Source organism: Castanea sativa, chromosome 11, assembly GCF_040712315.1.
Source record: "Castanea sativa cultivar Marrone di Chiusa Pesio chromosome 11, ASM4071231v1".
In the NCBI taxonomy this organism is placed as follows: domain Eukaryota; kingdom Viridiplantae; phylum Streptophyta; class Magnoliopsida; order Fagales; family Fagaceae; genus Castanea; species Castanea sativa.
In genome coordinates, this window is record NC_134023.1 from 18,386,850 (window position 1) to 18,407,385 (window position 20,536).

General features: G+C 34.5%; 1 protein-coding gene across 1 annotated transcript; it reads left to right on the forward strand.

The window, feature by feature from the left end:
- The first annotated feature begins 223 nt into the window (after window positions 1–223).
- LOC142617550 (FHA domain-containing protein At4g14490) lies at window positions 224–1,788 on the forward strand. Its single transcript, XM_075790459.1, has one exon. The coding sequence runs from the start codon at window positions 298–300 to the stop codon at window positions 1,210–1,212; it is 915 nt and encodes a 304-aa protein (XP_075646574.1). The 5' UTR covers window positions 224–297; the 3' UTR covers window positions 1,213–1,788.
- Window positions 1,789–20,536: the final 18,748 nt, after the last annotated feature.

Below are 20,536 nucleotides of genomic sequence, written 5' to 3' on the forward strand. Positions count from 1 at the left end.
TTCTAAAGAAAGTGGACATGAGGATTGAATTGAATAAAAATGAAATTATAGTATCGAATTAAATTTTAAGCAAAGTTAGTGAATTTATCCCAAAAAAGAAAGTGAAATTTGTCCCAACTAAATTTAACTTTAAAATTATTAAAAAAAATTAATTAATTAATTAATTTTATGAATTTGAAACCGTTTAAAAAGAGAGGGTGGGAAAACAAGCCCGCGCGTCGCTAGAATTCAAATGGAGTGCCACAGCCTGCCCTCTATCTCACAATCATAATCACAATCACAGCCTTTTCTCAAACAATGGATCCCCCACCCCTGAAGCTAGTAATCGTCCATGGCCCACGTCAAGGCGAATCCCTTGAATTCCGACCCGGATCCAGGATCCGAATCGGCCGCATCGTCCGTGGCAACAACCTCTCCATCAAAGACGCCGGCATCTCCTCTAATCACCTCTCCATCGACTCGGAGTCTTCTTCTTCTTCTTCTTCATTCGGATCCGGGTCGGGAAAATGGACCATCCGCGACCTCGACTCCTCCAATGGCACTCTCCTAAACGGTATCGAGCTCCAACCAAACACTCCTCACGATCTCTCCGACGGCGATTCGATCACGATCGGCGAGTTTACTTCTATCCTTGTGAATTTCAACAACGATGAGAGCCGACTCAGACGGAACCCTAGGCGCCGAGCCGCTGAGAAGGAACCGGTTGCAGAGAAACGCGGACGGAATGTTAGGGTTTTGGAGAGCGAAGAAGAAGAAGAAGAAGCAGAGGAATCAGAGAAAGAGAAACCGGTAAGGCAAATGAGTACGCGGCGGACTCGGAGTGCGAGAAATGTTCGTGGATCGGAGAATGTCGAAGCTGTAGAAAAGAAACTGGTACCGGTTCGGCAAAGGAGTACGCGGCGAACTCAGAGCGCGAAGGCTGTGGCTTTGGACTCAATGCTGGAGAATATTCCGGAGAATTCGGAAGCAGAGAATGTAGTTGTTGATGATGATGATGATGATGATGATAAGGAGGGGTTTGATCTGGAGACGAGGACGTTTGGGGAGTGGATTGATTATTTGGAAATGCATTTGCCGAAACAGATAATCGACGCGACTGAGGAGATGATTGAAGGTATGAAACGGAAAGCTGAGCGAGTTTGCGAGTACATGTTGGAGCAGAGGAATGTGAAGGGCAAAAGTACCGGTGGGATAGAGCGGGAGTCGCGGTAAATTGCGTATTGTAAATTGACTATGCAGTTTTTGTGTTGATGTTTAGAATTGTATATGATATATTTAGTTGGTGATCTAGTGCTCGGAGTCATTGGTTTCGTTAGATGAGAGTTCCAAGTCTATTGGGTAATATAGTTTAGTAGTAGAAGTTGGTCTCAATGTAGGAATTTAGGGGCTTCGATAAGACTGCATTAGACAATCGTTGGATCAGTGAGGTGCGGCTGTGGAGGGTTTTTCTGGAACTTATGTTAGGTGCTTGCAAGGCCCTTTAGGTCCTAACATGACTGGCATTTGAACAGGATTCTTTGGCATTTGAACAGGAATATGGTCCTTCTATGTGAGGTATTCAATCTTCAATATGTATTCTAGAGAATCTTTTTGTGTCCTCTTAGGTTCAAAATCCAAAATTTTGGTTAAACTTCCTGATATTGGTGATTCAATATTCACAATGTAGTGTTGAACTTCTGATCTACAGAGACTGGGTGCTTGCAAATAGTTTCTTTTTTTGTACCCGGCTCTCCTACTAAAACATGACTTTTCATATTGTTTAAAGTGATATCTGTCTCTCAACTAAAACTTGATTCTTCGTTTGATTGGTGGTATGTGTTCTCCATGCTATTTATTATTTAGATAGCCAGTTTGAAGAGGATTGCTTGGACTTTTATTGGAAATGCTTTTCTTCAGGGCCTTCAAAAATCAATTTGTACCATGTTCATACTTATAGAAATCTGTTTTACCTCCATTTTTCTTCGTAGTTCCTGGTTATATGTTATGGGTACTTGTGCTCAGAACTTTATAAATTTACAGCATACTCCATAACTTTAATTTGGTGATTTTGTTTGCCAATAAGTTAGGGTTGATTAATTAAAATTGATAGATTTGGTTAATGAAAGACTTCTATATGTAGAGTGTTTTCTTATTTTTCTCTCCCTTATAATATTCTTCATGGTAGTATTAGTCAAAGGCGAGCCAGGCTCTCGCCTAGGCACCTGGGCAAGGCAAAGGCGCCACTAAGGCGCCTTAAAGGCTATAAGGCAAGGCGTCCACCTTTAGAACCTACTGCCTTTTTGTCGCCTCACGCCTCGGGCGATACAAGGCCTTGGAGCCTTAAGGTTGCCTTTCGCCTTTAACATGTTATTGTTCCCAGCCTGTGGACAGATTTAATCTCAACTTCTCACCTCTTTGCAACCCAAGTCAAACTTTCTTTTTTAATCTATCAAAACCTAAAACCATAGATATATTCCCTAGCCTTTTGCCGCTGATTAACCAAAGTAGCAAACCTTAATTTGACAGGAACCATACATAGACTGGTTTTATATAAATCTATTCTACATCACTAGGTGATCTGTTATCCCGTTTATTATTCATTCCAGCCTTAGGAATTCTTAGCAAGATGCTGAGTAGTGAAGTAGAAGGGGGTTTGTCATTTGGTTTTCAAGTTGGGGGTGGGAGGAATTCTGTGTGTTTTTCATCTACCTTTTTGTGGACACCATCCTTTTCTGTGATGCAAATGCTTATAAATTTTTATCTATCAGGTCTGTTCGCTTATGTTTTGAAGCAATTTTGGGCTTGAGGCTAACCTACTAATCAGCACCAAGTGAGATAGTAAACTTAGGAATCAACACCTGGAGTTGGCAACTAAATTTTCTTCTTCAGAAACTTGTCTCCATAGGAGCATAATAACATACTTATATAGACTTGTAGGACCGAACCTTAATTCTGACATAGGAAATCCTAATCCATTGAATTACGAAAACACCCTTTACTCTAGAAAATGAAATAAAATACTAGTAACCTAATTAACTAATAAGATTCAAAATAAAATTCAATTGGCAATAAACATATAGTTGACTTCTAAAATTAAATAAACTAAATTAAAATAGATTTTTTTTGTGCTTCCCGCATCAAAAGGGTCTTTCTTTTGGATTTGTTAAATTTATGGTTGGGAATAGTAGGAGAGTTTGCTTTTGGAATGACATGTGGATTGGCAGTGTCGCTCTCTCAAAAGAATCTAACAGTGGATAATGTCAATTTTTTTTTTTGATTATTGTGAATTGTTGTTGTATATGTAAGTCTAGTGGAGATTTGGTTCATATTTCTTCCTTGCCATTAGTTGCTAGAGAGTCGTGGTATGCCTTATCTCTCTTTAGGGTTTACAAGGTTATGCCTGTGAAGGTTTTTGACATATTTCTCTGTTTGGGTTTGTTTGGATGTCATTGTAATGATCTAGATAGATTGCTTTAATGCTGTTGATGCCTGTGAAGGTTATTCATGTTTTCCTATTTCCCGCAACAGTAGGAAAATAAGAGCTCTAATGTTGTTTTGTTTTTTACGCTTAAGCTCAAATATTTATTTTTGAGATCATCATATGAGTGGATGAGTCTGGCTGCATCCAGGTTTCTTTAATAGACCCATTGAATATCTTATGTATTCTTTAGGTGAGCATTTTGTATAGATCCCATATACTTCAGCTCTTTCTTTTTTCCTAATAAAATTTTAGAATTACTTCAAAACAAAAAATGTATGTTAGGTCAATAATTGGTCAAATGGAGAAGGCTTTCTGTTTTTGGTGTGTCGCTATTTAGAAATGGCACAAGGGGATGGTCTGTGCCATCAACTTAGAGGAGGTACTTTATATGCTCAAGCGGTTGATTTAGTAAAAATATTTAGGGCTCCATGTGATAAAACCCTTCTTACTTAATTATGGTCCTCATTGACTTGCTTATTCAACACTTCTCTGGAGAATTATATATCTTATGCATGACTAATCCTCGTCGACTTCCTAATTTGAGATATCTGTATAAACTTGTAGATTTTAGTAGGAAACAGAGAGAGAGAGAGAGAGAGAGAGAGAGATATGGAGTTTAGAAACAAAGTAGTTGGTATTGCTGAGACCATCATAATGCTTTGAGATGGTGAGTGTATATATATGTGTGTGTGTTTGTGTTTAACTCTTGATTCTTTACGTTGGTATATGCTGTATAGAATTATAGAATCGATGGATTGTTGATTTAATGAAATCTTATTGTAATAGTGATTATATTTATTATTTTTCTTTTGCATCCTGGTGCAGCATGGGAGTTGCAAGAGTAAATAAATAAAAAAGGAAAAGCAAAACAACACTAAGCTTTACCTCTTAGAGCTGCTTGAAACCCTGTGTCACCAACTAAGGTTACTTGGAGTCACAACCAACCTAGAGAGAAAAATATCAATTCTTTTACTATTCATCAAATTTAACACGGCTCACAATATTTCTGTAGAGCCTCTAAGTAGAGCCTTTAGGGTTACAATAAATAAGGAAATAAGTAATGTAATCAATTACATTAAATTTAGAAATAAAATTAAACCAAATAAAGTCAGTCAGCATTAATTCTGATCACAGCCCCTTTTCTGTTGCAAAATGCTTTTGAAACTACTTGAAAAATTTTCCTTGGTAAACCAATGCAGCTATTTTATAAATCTGCTTTTGGAGAAGATATATGCTTTGCCATATCGTGTACTTTGTTGCTCATTTTATGAGATACCTTGAATTGTCACCAAAATGCTGTTTCCATCTGGTGCTCTGGAATGGTTGATCGTATTGTATTGGTTTAAACTTGTTGCTTTATTTTGTAGGGATTTGAACTTTATTTGCTATGCTTTGGGATTGTTATTTATTTTCTGTTGTACGAGTTTGAAATTGACTCTTACGTTTTTTCTTTTCTTGAAATGGTTATATTACCCAGCAGCTCATTTGCTTTCCTCCTTGAAAACCCCCAAGCTCTTAGTGCATGGGAGGTATCATCCCGGATTACCATGTACGGAGATGGGTGGTGTCTTGTAGACTTTTATCATATTTTGTAATTGTATTATTAATTAAAAATTTCTTAGATTCATTTTTTTTAGAAGAAATTTCTTAGTTTTTTTTTTTTTTTGAGAATCTATTTCTTAGTTTCTTAATTGTACTAGTTTGTATGTATTGTATTACTAGGCCGATTTGTGTTGTACTATTATTAATTGTTATGTTATTAAGATTATTTAATTTATTGGGTTTGGAAGTTGTTAGGTTTGACAATGTTTGTAAAGGATAGCCCAGCGGCTTCAGCCCATTTCATCTTTTATTGTACTAACTAAATAATTTTATGAAATGATATATTACATTTTGCCCGTTTGGATACAGCTTTTATGGCTGCGTTTGCGTTTTGCTTCCCTTTTTTTTTTATAAAACCCAGCAGCAAGGTTTGACTATTCAGTCATGAACAGTGCACAAATGCACTGTTCATGGGTCTCACAGATTTCACTTTTTAACAACTTTTTCATTAAAAATGAGTCTCACGGTACTATTCACACATTTAAAAATTATTTTGCTACAGTGTTTTCAGTTTTCAGTTTTCAGTTTCAGCAAAATAAGTTCTATCCAAACGGACTCATTATCTCAATTTAAGTGATAAAGACATTTTTTTATGGTGTTTCATGTTTTTGTTTGTGGACCATCTTCCCCTTCCTCACTATTTACCTATCAAAAAATTGAGAGAAAAAAAGAGAAAGAAAAAAGAATTAAATACCAGCTCAGCCCAACTGGTGTTATAGATTAGTCCTTATTTTTTAAGAAACTTTTGGGTCGGCCACAATTCAACCCATTAAAATTTATATAAGCCTGGTCCAACCCAAAAGTCTTCATAGGGGGAGTTAAACTCGTTATCTTGTTTTCTTTAGTTAGGCAGAATTTTGTTTCAGGGCAACTTTAAACTTAAGATCTACCTATTCGATTTGATATACTTATTTTAATTTTGATTTTTTCTTCTTGGCCAAAGATAGTAGGAAGAAAGAATTGCTCAATGCATTACTTAGTCCTTTTTTTCCTTCTTTGTTATTTATTTTTATGTTATTTTTCTTTGGTTACGTTATGGTTCAGCATCGTAGCTGAGCTAGAGGATGGTTACTGATCAATATTTAATGATCATAATCTTCCTATTTTCAGATAGTGCAAAACAATTCAACTATTCTTTATGGAAATGGAATTTCACTTTGATTGCTCACATTGCAAAAGTAGTATAAAAAATAAAGGTCACAATTCAGAAGTATTTTATGGTCCTTGACTCCTTTTGTCTAAATCAAGGTTTCAAAATTGAGCAGATTTGAAGAGTTGACCCAGTTGGTCAATTAAAGCGATATCCATTGTCCCTTTTTGTTAATGTAACATTGAAAAAGGGCAATTTTATTTATGATTTACGTAGTGCACAAAAAGAAATAGTGCCCAAAAAGAAAAGAAGCAAGTTCAAGAGTTTTTGAAAGCCCAACTTGAGTGAAAAAGAACAGCTTCCATTGTGGTGTCATTTTTATCCCTTTATCTCAGTTTTTTTCTTTATTTTTCTTTTAAATTTGTTATTTTTAGTACAAAATTTAGTTACACTTTCTTTAAGTATTAGAATTTTATATTTTCAAGTAAATTGAACCATGTAGTTGTATTGCAATGTAGCACATGATTGAATTTAAATGTGTTTAAGAAAAGATAAAACTATTTTTATAGTTGAAAACTTCTGGTACAACACACAAAGAGTCTGTACTTAAATTTTGCACTTATTTTTATACAATCATCAATGAGCAGTACTCACCAAATTTTCAGCATAGCAGGTATTGGTGCATGCACGCCATTGAATATATCCAATTGAATCTCCATTCAAATTCCACTTAAGTTATGCAGATTGACACGAAAATGCATAATAAGGTTATCTTTCACGTTAGGTTTTACAAACTTTTGGGAATCCTGGTCAAAAAGATTAATTGTAGTGTTTTAATTCTCCAAATAGTTAGGCACCAACTATTTGGGTATTTGAAAATAGTCACACTTGAAAAGTAAATTGATTGCATTATTAAATTCTTAATCCTTTTGTTTTTACATATGGTCCTTGAGTTGCCGCCATGTCAAATCTATAATGATGAAGCTTTTAGTATTACTATAAGACCATCAAGACCAATGTATCCAATCAGATATATCTATGTTGTGAGGCAGGAGATTTATATTATATTATTGTTCTCTTTTAGTTGTTTTTTTTTTTATTGTTTCTATTCTTGGATTTCTGAGCGTGGTCTTGCTACTGATGTAGGCAGTGATGTCAGTAACATCGAAAAAGGAAACGAGAAAAGCTTAATACGTTGATTGGGACGAAACAATAGGAGGATAATACAAAGCTATTCCTTCCTGTGACAAGGACCCAAAAATTCTCACATTAATTTTTTGGGCAATCCCATTACCAACGGTCCAAAGGGCCCCTTTTTCTCTCGCTTAACGACACGTACGTAGTGGCCATTTTGTCTGTGATGCAATTTTTCTCTTTCTCCGTCAATATCGAGAATATAATATTATAATTAGTTAGAAATTCGTTAATTTTGTTTTAACTGAAATTTTTTTACCGAAAATATTGTATATAAAGGTAAAAATTAATTAAAATAGTATAGTGAGACTTACGAATAATACAAAAAGTACAGTGAAACTTATTAATAATAGCAAAAATAAGCTAAATAATAAAATAAGTTGACTTTTTAATTTTTGCTAAACACAAACTTACGAGAAGGTGACTTGGTGTAAAAAGTTTGTGTTTCATCACTATTCAAGTTTGAGACTACTGTGACTTTGAGTAGTGACAAATTTTATTACTATTCGAATGGTCTCATATTATGTCAATTTTGGATTTAAGTGGATTGGGATAATGACATGATTTACATTAGAAGAGAAAAGAAAACTTTTTTTTTCATAATTTTATTTCCTATCCTATTTTTCACAATAATTAACTAGTTAGGATTGGAAAAAGACAGTTTATCAACATTTATAAACAATCTTGTGTTGTTGAATGCTTTAGATAACACTAAGCCCTTTAAACGTGACATAAAAAATAATGTTTTATTAATCATAAATTATAAAGATGATGAAAAAAAAACAATATTTTTAGGATTGCTCATTAGTAAAAACAGAATTCTTGGTCCATTCCTTTTCAAGTATTAGTTTTTTAAATCTCACTTTTTTTTAGGTATTAATTTTTCCCCAGATAATCCATTTTAAAAAGCTAAAAATCATGCATGTGTGGGGTTGCAGGCTTGCAGCTGCGTGGGAAGAAAAATTCTAATGTCACAAATTAGTGCATAATTTTGTGCACAACTTGTTCATGTGGATGAGTTGTGGTTGATAGAAGAGTGATTCATTATCATCTCTTTACCAATCACAACTCACCACATGAATTAGCGGCACATAAAAATGTGTACTAATTTGTAGTGTCAGAAGCTCTCGCGTGGGGAAAGCTATGCATGCATGAAGGATTTTGTTTTGTGGGCTAAAGTAGAATCTTGTAGTTGCAGTTGCAGCCTTTTAAGTGTGACAGACTGATAGAGAATCATTGATTTTTTTTATCAATATTTTCTGGTGACTTGTGAAAGGTCTTTCTGCATGCTCATCTTTTACTGATTCTGCAGTTTCTCTGTCTTTCTGCAGTTTCACTGTCTTCCTGCATGCTCAACTTTTACTGATCCAACAGTTTCACTGTCTTTCTGCATGCCCATCTTTTACTGATTCAACAGTACCACTGATTGGTACAGAGGCTTTGGTCCGTTATTGCCTCTTGTCCCTCGTGTTACAATTTTGTCTATAATTTGCCGTCTCCATTATTTGAAATCCATACTACTACAAAAACTTTGGTTCGTGGTAACTGTGAGTTATTTTAGAATACGCTTTATTTTTTTTCATAATTATCTTAGAGCTTTAGTGACAAAACATTTTATTATTATATATCTTATTTGTCGAAGTGCTATTGGTTATTTACCATTTTTATATGGATTAAAATTTTTTTTTTCACCTATTTTTGAGGTAAATTATAATAATTTTATAAAAAATTTAAGAAATTACACCATAGTATGATTTGTTCTTATATGACTTCAATTTGTGTTACAATTTGATGAAGAAGTCATTACTTAAACGTGTAATGGCTTATAAAAAATTTGTCAGACAGTTTCAAATATTGCAAAAAAATAACTCAAATATTTAGATATTAAAACTTCTGAAAGACAAAAAAATATTAAAGAATCAGATGATTTACTGCTCAGAAATAATTGAAACAAAACAAAATATATATGACTAAATAATAGAGAAATATAAGAAAAAGATGTGTTACATTCAAAAAAATAATTTCAATTATTGCAAGCTTTTTTATCTTGTAAAAAACGGCTAAAGAGAGTTTGGTGGTTTATTTACAGAAATTACTCTTTAAAAAATACATGGAAAACCATAATTTTTTTTAAACAAAGTAGAGGATAAGAAACTAATATAAAAAGAGCTCATACGTCTTTTTTTTTTTTAAAATATTGGGGTTTGCTTTGCTTTTATAGTGTTCATGATTAACTTTGTAAATTTGGAGATAAATTATCAATATTTGAGTTTGAGTTAAAGTTGCACTTGTTAGAGAGATAGAGTTTCACTTCTTATTAAGTTTAGATTAAAAAAAAAATAATTTTGATGAGTTTGAGTTTAAGTAGGACTTGTTAGAGAGATAGTCATTGTTAAGTTTGGACTAAATAAAAATAATTTTATTATTTTATTTAAATATTGTGCTGACGTGGAAAAATTATTACGAGAGATTAACAAAATGTCAAAATACTTCAGTTTTTATATATTATATAAATTATAGATTATCTTAGCAGTGAATTCATATGAACTGATGTATTTCAATTATAACTTATTACTGATTTAATAAACTGTAAAAATAATTGTAGATAATTGCTGGAAGAGTACACATAGAGTGATATAGATATAGGTAGCTTTCATTCATGTATACTATAAGAACTGCGATTTTTGTTTTGGTTTTTAGTTTTGTGGGAATTAAGAGATAGGTTAGTTAGGAAGAAAAGGACTACTAACTACCTTCCAAAAGGAGAAAGTAGAGCACTGAGTATGATTGGTGTAAATTACTTAATGAAGAAACTGATCTCTTCCCATTATATATATCAACTGCTAGAATTTCTATCTCTTTTCTTTGATTCGTCTCCTTCCAGAAAACTGGTAGCCAACAATTCATTCGAATTCTCAAGAAGAAGAACAAACACTATGCGCACTATCTAAACCCTAAAATTAATTATAATTTAACAGCAAGTGGCATTTGAGCCGTTATTTAAGCTAAAAATAGGCCATACTAGAGACTATTTTTAAATTTTGTAAAGCTGAAGATAATTCTATATCAACTAACTGTTAGAACGTGTACGGCACAAGCAACACCAAATGCATGGATTTATATTAATTATATACATTATCACTTCAACTACCATCTTTTCTAAACATGATTGATCAGATCATCTTCCACAAAAGCCTTTTAATTATTAATAGAGTTAATTTGTTGGTTATTGTTGAGGGTCTTTCTTTCTTTCTATTTTTTTTTGTACGTGCCATGTTTTAATAAGTAGGTGGTAAGATCTGAAGTAATTTTCCCTCTAAGCATTCAAAGAACATTATAAGTATTTGAATAATGTAGAAAAGTTTTTTCCCTTATAAAAAAAAATGATTAATAATGTTCATAATATAAAGGAGAGAGAAAAAAAAAAATACTTAAGACTTATCATGTATCTTGTTGAGGATTGCTTTAGCAATTAAAAATGTAATGTAAATTTCCACAACCGATCGAGAAAATTCTAGTATGCTGAAAGATTTTTGCCATAGTACATAATCTGCCACAGTGTCGTGTCGTGGTATTTTGCAATAGTCATTCGCTGTAATGGAATGCATTTAGCAGTGCTAGACATAATGAAGATATCTAAGATGTTGCATGAGTCATTCAGGAATGTCCTATATATGGAACATCCTACAATGTATAGGCTTGTGAGCACTTATTCTCATAAGTCTACATAGTACATAGATGAAATTTGCAATAAAACATTTAAGTTAGTTTGGACCATTAACTTAATTCACAGAAGCTTTTGCTAGAATTCCAGGAAAGTAAAGTGTTGTAGATAATAATATAATAAAGTAAAAGAAGAATTTGTTTGGAAGGGAGTGAGATCCAATGTGTGCATGCTTGGTTGGAGGTTTTTTTATAAGTTAGGTGAATGAAATCTAGAAGGGGAATAATGTGAATGAGGCACGATAGCTTGATCTTCTTTGAGTGTTCCTCACATATTAGACGCTTTCTTGAAAAATCAAAGAGTACGTGGAGGTATTTAATCTAGATGATAACTTGTGTTGATAGGGACAATTGAGAGAAAATAATGAGAAATTGTCATGTAAGTGGCATAATGGAGTCAAACTCTTGGTTCACGTGTTTCCAGCTAACACATTGACCCAAGGGATAAATACGTATTTTGCCACTTACCAAAAATCACTCCCCTACCTGTTAGAGCATCCGCATTGATCATGGTATATGCCAACTCCAAGCCATTTTTTCCATTTTCAGCCAAAAAAGAGGCTCCATCGAATGTTGTAAAATTTTCCAATTGTAAAAATTTTTACAATATTGCTACAGTGTCATTCTACAAGTAGAATGCACTGTAGCACTATGGTATAAATTTTTTAATCGTTTTTATTCTTTCTCTCTCTCCTCTGTCTTTTCTTTCTCTTTTCTCTGGGCTGAGAAGTCTTCTTTCTTTCTTTCTCCACTCACTCTTCCTATTTTCTCATCAACCCTCTCTCACTCTCTGACTCGCTGTTGGCTGAAGCAAGGTCCGATGAAGGCGTGGCAGTGATCGCGTTTGCTGATTGGTGATGGTGTGGGTTTCAAATCGGTGGCTTGTGGAGATCGGTGGCGTGGGTTTGCTGATCGGTGATGGCGTAGGTTTCAAATCGGTGGCTTGTGGAGATCGGTGGCGTGGGTTTCTGATCGGCGGCTTGTGGAGATCAGTGGCTTGTGGAGATCGGTGGTGTGGGTTTGCTGATCGGTGATGGCGTGGGTTTCAAATCAGTGGCTTGTGGAGATTGGTGGCGTGGGTTTCTGATCGGCGGCTTGTGGAGATCAGTGGCTTGTGGAGATCGGTGGTGTGGGTTTGCTGATCGGTGATGGCGTGGGTTTCAAATCGGTGGCTTGTGGAGATCGGTGGCGTGGGTTTTGACGGCCTGGGTTTCAAATCGGCGGCGTGGGTTTTTGATCGGTGGCTTGGGTTTGCTGATCGGTGGCTTGGGTTTGCTAATTGGTGGCTTGGGGTTGCTGATCGGCGGCTTGTGGAGATCGGCGAGTCAGCGTGGTGGGTTTGAAGTGGTTTTTTCTCTTAGTGTGTTTTTGGCAATTTCTTGTGTTTCTTGGCAATTTTTTGGCAATTTTCTCGATCGGTGGTGGTGGTTTTTGGCAATTTTTTGTGTTTCTTTTTCTCTTGGTGGTTGGTTCTTGTGGTTGTTGTTGGTGTGGAGTTTGGTTGTGGTGGTGGTTGCTGGCCGGTGGTGGCAAGGTGGATTTCCGGCTTGTGGAGATGCATTTTGATGGTTATATATTTTAACGTGTAAATATATTATTTTAATGAGGAAAATGGTAAAATAGAAGTTTTGATGTTGGGTCTAGTGAAAAATGGTATTGTATAATTGAAAAAGTGACTTTTTGAGATGGTAAAATAGAATAGAATTGAAATAATGAATGTGGATGCTCTTAGACCCTTTCTCTCCTTGTTGTAAATTTGAAATTATCCTTTGGCTTGTGTCATGTGTTAGAAAGGTTACATGTTTCTAAAAAAAAAAAGGTACTATTTAAATAAAATAAATATAATGTGGCAAGATAGAGTGAAATTTAAACCTAATTATATATATATATATATATATTAAAAATTGATGTGTAAAATTATGAGATCTTAAAAGTTTATGTAGCACAATGAAGGAGGTCAACAAAAAGCCAAACTACTTTAGTTTTATTTATACTAGTATTATGCTTTGTGTGATGCACAAGACTTAGTCAAGAATCTGATATAAACTAAATAAAATATTTTAATAATTTAATTAAAATTAAATAAAAAATAGATGATAAAAAAAGAGATTAAAAATAAAAAAAAAACTTTTAGATATATAATGAATGCACTTTGCGTAAGACTAAATTTTTATAAAAATCACATATAATTCTAAAATTAATTGAATGATATAGCTATGTAACTAATATAAAAGGAGTTTTCATAATAATTGAGCTTTAATCTTTAAGGCTCAATTAATTACCACAACATATTTATATGAAAAAACTTGAATTCAATAATTAAAAATGATAAAAAATGAAAGTATATTTAAGTTTAGACCTCAATTCAATAAAAAAGAACAATTTAAATTACAAAACATTAAAAAAAAATTCAAAGTGGAGAAACTCACCTTATAATTGAAATTTTATGTCCTTAAAAGCGAGGAGACACCAAAAATTGGGTAAATTTCACTTCGTGAAAGCCAAAAAAAAAAAAAAAAAAAAACCCTGCAATCATTAATTAATTAATTTTTCCTATGATTTTCATAAATACTATAAATGTTTTTGAAGATACTGTGAACATGTATGAACCGATCCAAACTTGTCATGACTCATGATATGGTTAGTAAAGGATAAAAGAACAAGGATATCAATGTTTTTGTGAGAGAATGTCATTAGGGCTCTTGATTTGTATCCAAGACACTTTATTATTCACTAGCATAAATGCTCATATAGTTCGTAAAACTAAGCATTCCAGGTTCTTGAAGAAATATATGTCTTCTGAAATAGGAACAGAGTCAAAACTTTGAGTTAGGGAGAGTAGTTTTACTGTTAGCTGTGTACGGCAGTTTCAACCTCTGACTCTGCTACTTAGCTACTAAGATTTTTTTTTTTTTTTTTGGGTAAGGATAAAATTATTTTTTTTTAGAATTTTTTAAAAGGCAGGGTTATTTATTTTGGATTAAATTAGTTAATTGAGTTTTTTTTTTTTTTTTTTTTAGTTTTACTGGTAATTTTTGTTGTTGAACTATTTTTGTTGGGCTTGTATATTTTGCTATAGATTTTAGATCTAAAATTTTTTTTATGGTCACTAAAATGAGGAAAATGCTAGAACTATAAGTTTTTTTTTTAATAATAAATTACTGATGTGATAAGTGGTTACTGGTAAGTAAAAAAATGATGTGAGTAGTGGACCTATATGCGAACCAAAAAGAATTTGCTACCAAAACAATTTGTAAAAATGTTATAAAAAAAGTTTGGAAGTATATCAATATTCTTAAAAGAATCAATGATATTGTTAAAGGGAAACAAAATGTAATTTTATATATTAAAATATAATTAATAATAATTTTTTTAAAAGAATTTTAGGGGGGGCCATTGCCCCCTAGTCCAATGGTGGTTCCGTCCATGTTCTGAAACCAATTTTTTTATTTTATTTTAACATGTGAAATAAGAACTGTGAGGACCCGAAGACCTGAGAACTTAAGATGAACGGCTAAGGATCAGCTGTGAAGTATAAGAAATAAAGGAGGATGGAAGTCAAGGGCCCGAGGAGCCGAGAAGGCAGAAGTAGGATTACCTGGGGGAAATACAAAGGGTAAATCGGTGATGCACTAGAGAGGTATTGAAAATATCTAGATTGAGGGTAGGTAACTGTGAACGCCGCATTGAATACTCTGCACCAAGCTTTCTGGCTGCATTGAATAGAGAACACCAGCTTTATCTGGTGCATTAATGTGGAGGTGACTTGAACAGTATAAGGCACAACACTAGAGCTTCTTTCCATTACCGACTATAGGAAAATGGACAAATGTCAGCAAATGAGACTAGTAAGGTGAGAGATGAAGGGTTGAGATAGCAAGGGTAAGGGGTATAAATAAGAGAGGTAGAAACGAAGAATGGGGACAGAACTCTGGGGAGATAGAGTCTTAGAGAGTGTAGTTTTAATTTTGATAATGAGATCAGAGCGTCAATACCTTGTTTGTTTCGTTCCCTCTCTACAAATTTATTGTTCTGGGCCTTGAATTATTAGCCCTTCTCTTGGTTGTGGTGTTGGTGTTTGATTTTTGGTCCTTACAAGAACAATTATTTCATGATATGCATATTATTGATGTGTGTAATTTGAGATGGTTTTGATTGTCAAAAAAAAAAAAAAAATTTGCAGTGGAGGTGAGGTTAAAACTATAAATATGAGGTAGTACACAAAATGCAATTATCACTCAAACTATCACTTGGGTTCTAATTAAGTAATTATAGTTTTCATATTATTGCTTATGTTGTTTGCTTTTTGGAGTCCCGTAAATTAGCTAATCAGTTGTAAGCTTCCACCATTACAACTTACAACTTGTAAGTTATAATAAATACTAGTCTAGATCTTGTTTAAATTGTGTGAAATTTCATGTACGGTTTCTATTAATTGATAGTAATAAGGATGACTTATTCGATTATTTGTCAACCTAACGTAAAAACACCAGAATTCACTTAACCTTTTGGATTTAAAACCATTACTTATATACCTAGCATTGACCATAATTTATAGTTTTAGAAAGAGGGAGAAATGTTAAGAATTTACCTAGTATGAGGTATCACATTGTTGGTGTGGGGAGTAAAAGGACCCAAGTGGGCATATGGGCCTTTGGCCTGTAGCATGGAGGGCCGACCTGCTCCAGAGTTAAGAATTTGTTAACTCTGCGAATTGGCCCATACGCCGAGGTTCCGAGGATACAGCCGAGGGCGAGCTTCTCCTCGGACAGATCCAAGGGAACTCAGAGCTCCATTATGAAGGTCAAGGCACAACTCTGGAAAGACTAATGGTTAAAGGGGGAAACCCTGAATCTTCGAGGTACACCGGTGTTAGAAAAATACCAAAAGAAAAGGCTGCCACCACCACCACATTAAAGACTCTGCGCTTACCTTCCTGGCCGCATTAATGGGGAAGTGACTCCTGAACAGTAGAACTGAAATTTCTGGTCACTATTCAAAGGTACTAAGAAAAGAAATATCTAGGGAGGAGGGGGTTGGAGCAACACGTGAATAAAGTATCAGAAAAAGAAGTATTTAAGGGGGATGAACGCCAGAGAAAGAGGTCGGTCGGTAACAAAGAAAGGAATTAAGAATTGTAACTTCTAAGAGAGAAAGAGAAATAATACAGAAGTAGTCCTCGGCTTACGTCCGAGGAGGTCTATTTGCAATTATCATTTGTTATTTACAAGTGTTTGTAACTTTTAGCCTGTTATCAAGTTCTCAGTACCTCTAACCTAGATTTGAAGCCCACACTCTACAAATTTTATTATTTAAGGCTCATTGGGCCTGAGCCCGTAATTGTCTTTGGGTCCAGGTGCAATTGTGCACTTACAGTTGGTGTAATCGTGTAAGAGCATCCACAGTAGTGAAACTAAAAATACAGCTATTTGGCACTTACAAAAGTCACTTTATCTATTTTATCTCTTCACACCCAACATCAATGGATCTATATTTTTAGCTATTCGATTAAAATAATACAAATAACTCATTAGAATAATAATAAAAACATCCACAGCAAAAAAAAAAAAAAAACACCAACATAGCACAAACACCCACCACCACCACCACCACTAGCAGTTCATAGCAGGGGAAAAAAAAAAAAAAACCACCAACCCAAATCCTCAATCTTTTTTCTCAACTCAAACCAAACAAAATCACCAATCACAAACAAAATAAAAAATCACTAACACAGCACAAACATGGCGTGGGTCAGCAGAAGGGGTGGGTTGGCGAGCTGGGTCAGTGGAAACCCAGCACAAACCGAAGACAAACCCAGAAATCAAGCTCCAACAGAACAAATGAAGATGAAGATCCAACAAAACAGATTGGCGATGGGGCTTGGGGAGATGGGTTTGCGGAGATGGGGTCTCGGCGGTAGGCGAGCTGGCCGGCCAGCTGAGGGATGAGGGAGACGAGGGAGGCACTAGACAGATAGAGAGAAAAAAAATAAGAAGGAAAAAAGAAGAAAGAAGAGAAGCCGAAGAGTGACAGAAAGAAAGAAAAGAGAAAATATTTTTTTAATGAGAGAAGAGAGAGAAGTTTAATAAAATATTATTTTTTAGCTTTTTGCTACAGTGCACAGCCTTAAATGGCTGAGCACTGTAGCAAGAAGCTAAAAAATTTTAGATGTAGCACCACTGCTGCAGCATACATTTTAAGTATTAGTGGTGCTAAAAATAGTAATATAGTTATTTAACACTACTGTTGTGAATGCTCTAAAGGATTGTGAACGACGATATAGTGTTTAGGATCTTCATGACCAGAAAAGTATCCAATTCCCAATGTCAGCACAAATCCTTGGTTGACAGCCAACTAGGTTGATCCAGTTATTTGTGTATAGATGTCAGCACAAATCCTTGGTTGTGGCAAGACTTTGGTCCACAAGCTGGAGCTTGAATGGCTAGGAAGTTTGGAAAGTCCATGTGAAAGTTCATTTTTTATCAATAATTTTTTTTTGACAGCCAAATCATTGGGAAAGTTCTAGGCCTCCAAACATTTAGACATCTTAAATTTGTGGCTGAAACTTTTTCTCAATGATGTCAGTTGCTTATACGTACATTATTGTTGACGCACGTAAGTACTTCATATCACCAAGTGTTCCTGGGCCTCCATTTCTTATATAAATTAAGTTTGTGTTGACGCAGATTTCATGCAATATTTTTGGGGAATGAATCAAATGTCTAGGCGTATCTTGAACACAAGCCACTCAAAAATATGTGGTAGAAACATCTCTGAATTGCATATGTATGGATTACTTAAAATACACTTAATGCTGACGCATGATACAATTTCCAACATGCTCATCATATTCATATTATTGTTGAAAATGTTATAGTATTCAAAGGGTTTACACTCTACAAATTCCCAGCTCAAATTCTGGGGGGGGGGGGTTCTACACCACTAGCTGCCCTGTCAAATCTTTTTTGTGATGGTCCATGTTTCACGCTCCAGATCAGAAGGAATATGATTCTTTAAGCTTTGCATTTCTGGCCATTGGCTAGATTATCCTGTCAATCTCAAAGAAAATACAGTCCACCAGTTGTTTCTAGCTTTAGAAACTTGTGATTGTTCCATCAAAAATAGAAACTTGTGAGTGGTTGTGAGCATGTCATTGTGATTGAGTCACATTTTAGATGTTATGAATAGGTACAAAAAGATCCAAACTAATAACATTGATGTGGCTGCTAAAGTATGAAAGAAGGATATCAATGTTGTTTGAAAATGCTGGTACGTGATTTGGAGTAATACTTAGGTACTCCCAGAGCATGAAGAATGGTGCTCCCTCCTCTCACATTCATGATGGGGCCCGCTCATTAAATTCATGGTGGGATCCACCATGAATGTGAGAGGAGGGAGCACTATTTCACTATACTCCGGGAGTACCTAAGAATTTTCCCGTGATTTGTTATGCTAGATACCCTTTTATTCTGTTGCATAAATGCTCAAATACTTGGAAAAGAGTGCCAAATATTCCATATTCTTAAAAGTGGAATTAACTTGTTCCATATTGTATAGAGTCTATAGACGTCATGTTAATGATACTCAGCAAAAACAAAAACAAAAACAAAACAAACATGATGTTAATGATGGTCATTGCTAAGGATATATATAAATTCTTTAAAATCTACATTATGTTCACAACCTATTTGTGTTCTCACGTGTAGCCTAAGCATTTGTCAAACCGAACAAAATGATTAGTGTAGGTTATGTATGGAGTTTTGTAGACAGAGAAAATGGGTCTAATTTATCAGATCTATTGTAGGAGAGAATATTCAAGACTGTATATCTCAAAACGGCTATAAATTTGAATTAAATTGTCTCTTTTTCAATCAAATTAGTTATATATGTTAAGATATATAATATGTTTTCAAATTATTTAAGGAATTAATTATATGGAGGAAATTCATATAAGAGCTAAGGTATTGACAATGTAAATATTGCTCAACTCTTATTAACTTATCCAAAATATCATTTGTGAGGGTCGGAAACACAATAAAAAACACTATTTGGTCAAAACAGTAGGATTCTTGGGTAATTGACTCACACAATTTATTTATCACAAGAACAGGGTAAAAATTCCACAGTGGGAAGTTCAAACAACTGATTAAGAAAGTAGAATTATAGATGAGAAGGTTTGTGATACACAGATTTCTTTCCTGATTTACAGGGAATCAGTAAGGAAAGAAAGGAAAGGAAAGGAAAAATACAATTTGACTCTCTCTCTCACACCCTTCTCTAAGTGTTTTTCTTGATATTTCTCAACCCCCTCTCTATGGTAGCCTTCTCCCCTTTTATAAATATTTTTCCTTCCCTTAACTCTCCCGCTGGCCTACTCTTAGCCAGATTTTTTGGGGATACTTGTCACATTCTCCCTTGGTTCTCCCCCCTTTTCATCATGAAACATGACTTTTGGAGGTTATCTGTACTGTTCAGGTTGTCCTATGTGTATTTAATGTGGAAGAGATCGGGTAAAGAATCTCTCATTAATATGGAGGTGACGGCCCTTGTGATTCTTATACTTTCAGGAGGTTTCCTAAGGTGGTCTTGGTAGGAGTGTCACCTCGGCTAGAAAAATAAAAAGGGTGGAATCGACTTCCCGTGTTCCATCTTTTGTTTACCGAGGGGTCACCCATGCTTATGATCTCAAAAAAGCATCTCAGGATTGGCGGCATGCTCAGATCTCCGCAAGAATAGTCTTGGGAGGTTTCCCTTTACTACTCATTGAGATGGGTTTGGCCCATTTCCTCAAGCATGATCTTCTGAGCATTTGGGCTTCGGCCCTGAATCAAGTTCAACCCTCGCCCCCACATTACTAATCTAAGAGTTTATTGTGTAATATAATGTGATAAGGGCTATTTTTAGCTCTCAATGAGTGAGATTGAGCAGGTGTGTGGTGTGTCATGCATCTGGTGTATTTTAGATCAATTAGGGTTATATATATGATTATAAGAAACCCTAATTATAATTTGACTAGTCTTTTTGAAGTATAGTACAAATGTGGTTAATGCTTTTATTGAGTCGTGACAAATAATATCAAAGCCAACCTAATAATGTGGTATCTTATAAGAACATTACAAATTTGTGGTCAAAATTGTGATACTTGAATTATGTGGATTGGATTGGATAAATGTGTGTTGTAGGAGCATGTATCAAATCTCAAATCAAGTGTTTATGATATCAAACTAGATTATGTAAACAGTTAAGAGGAGCACTAATTATAACATAGATTTGAATCATATCTTGTGTGTGATCCACTTTACTAAATATATAGTTTTTTCGAAATATAACACAAATGTGACTAATGTTTTCATTGGATTGTGACCTAATTAATGATGTCATGTTACTTGGGTTATTGCACCACAACATGAAACCTGACAAGAACATTACGAATTTATAGGGAAAATTGTGATACTTGAATCATGTGA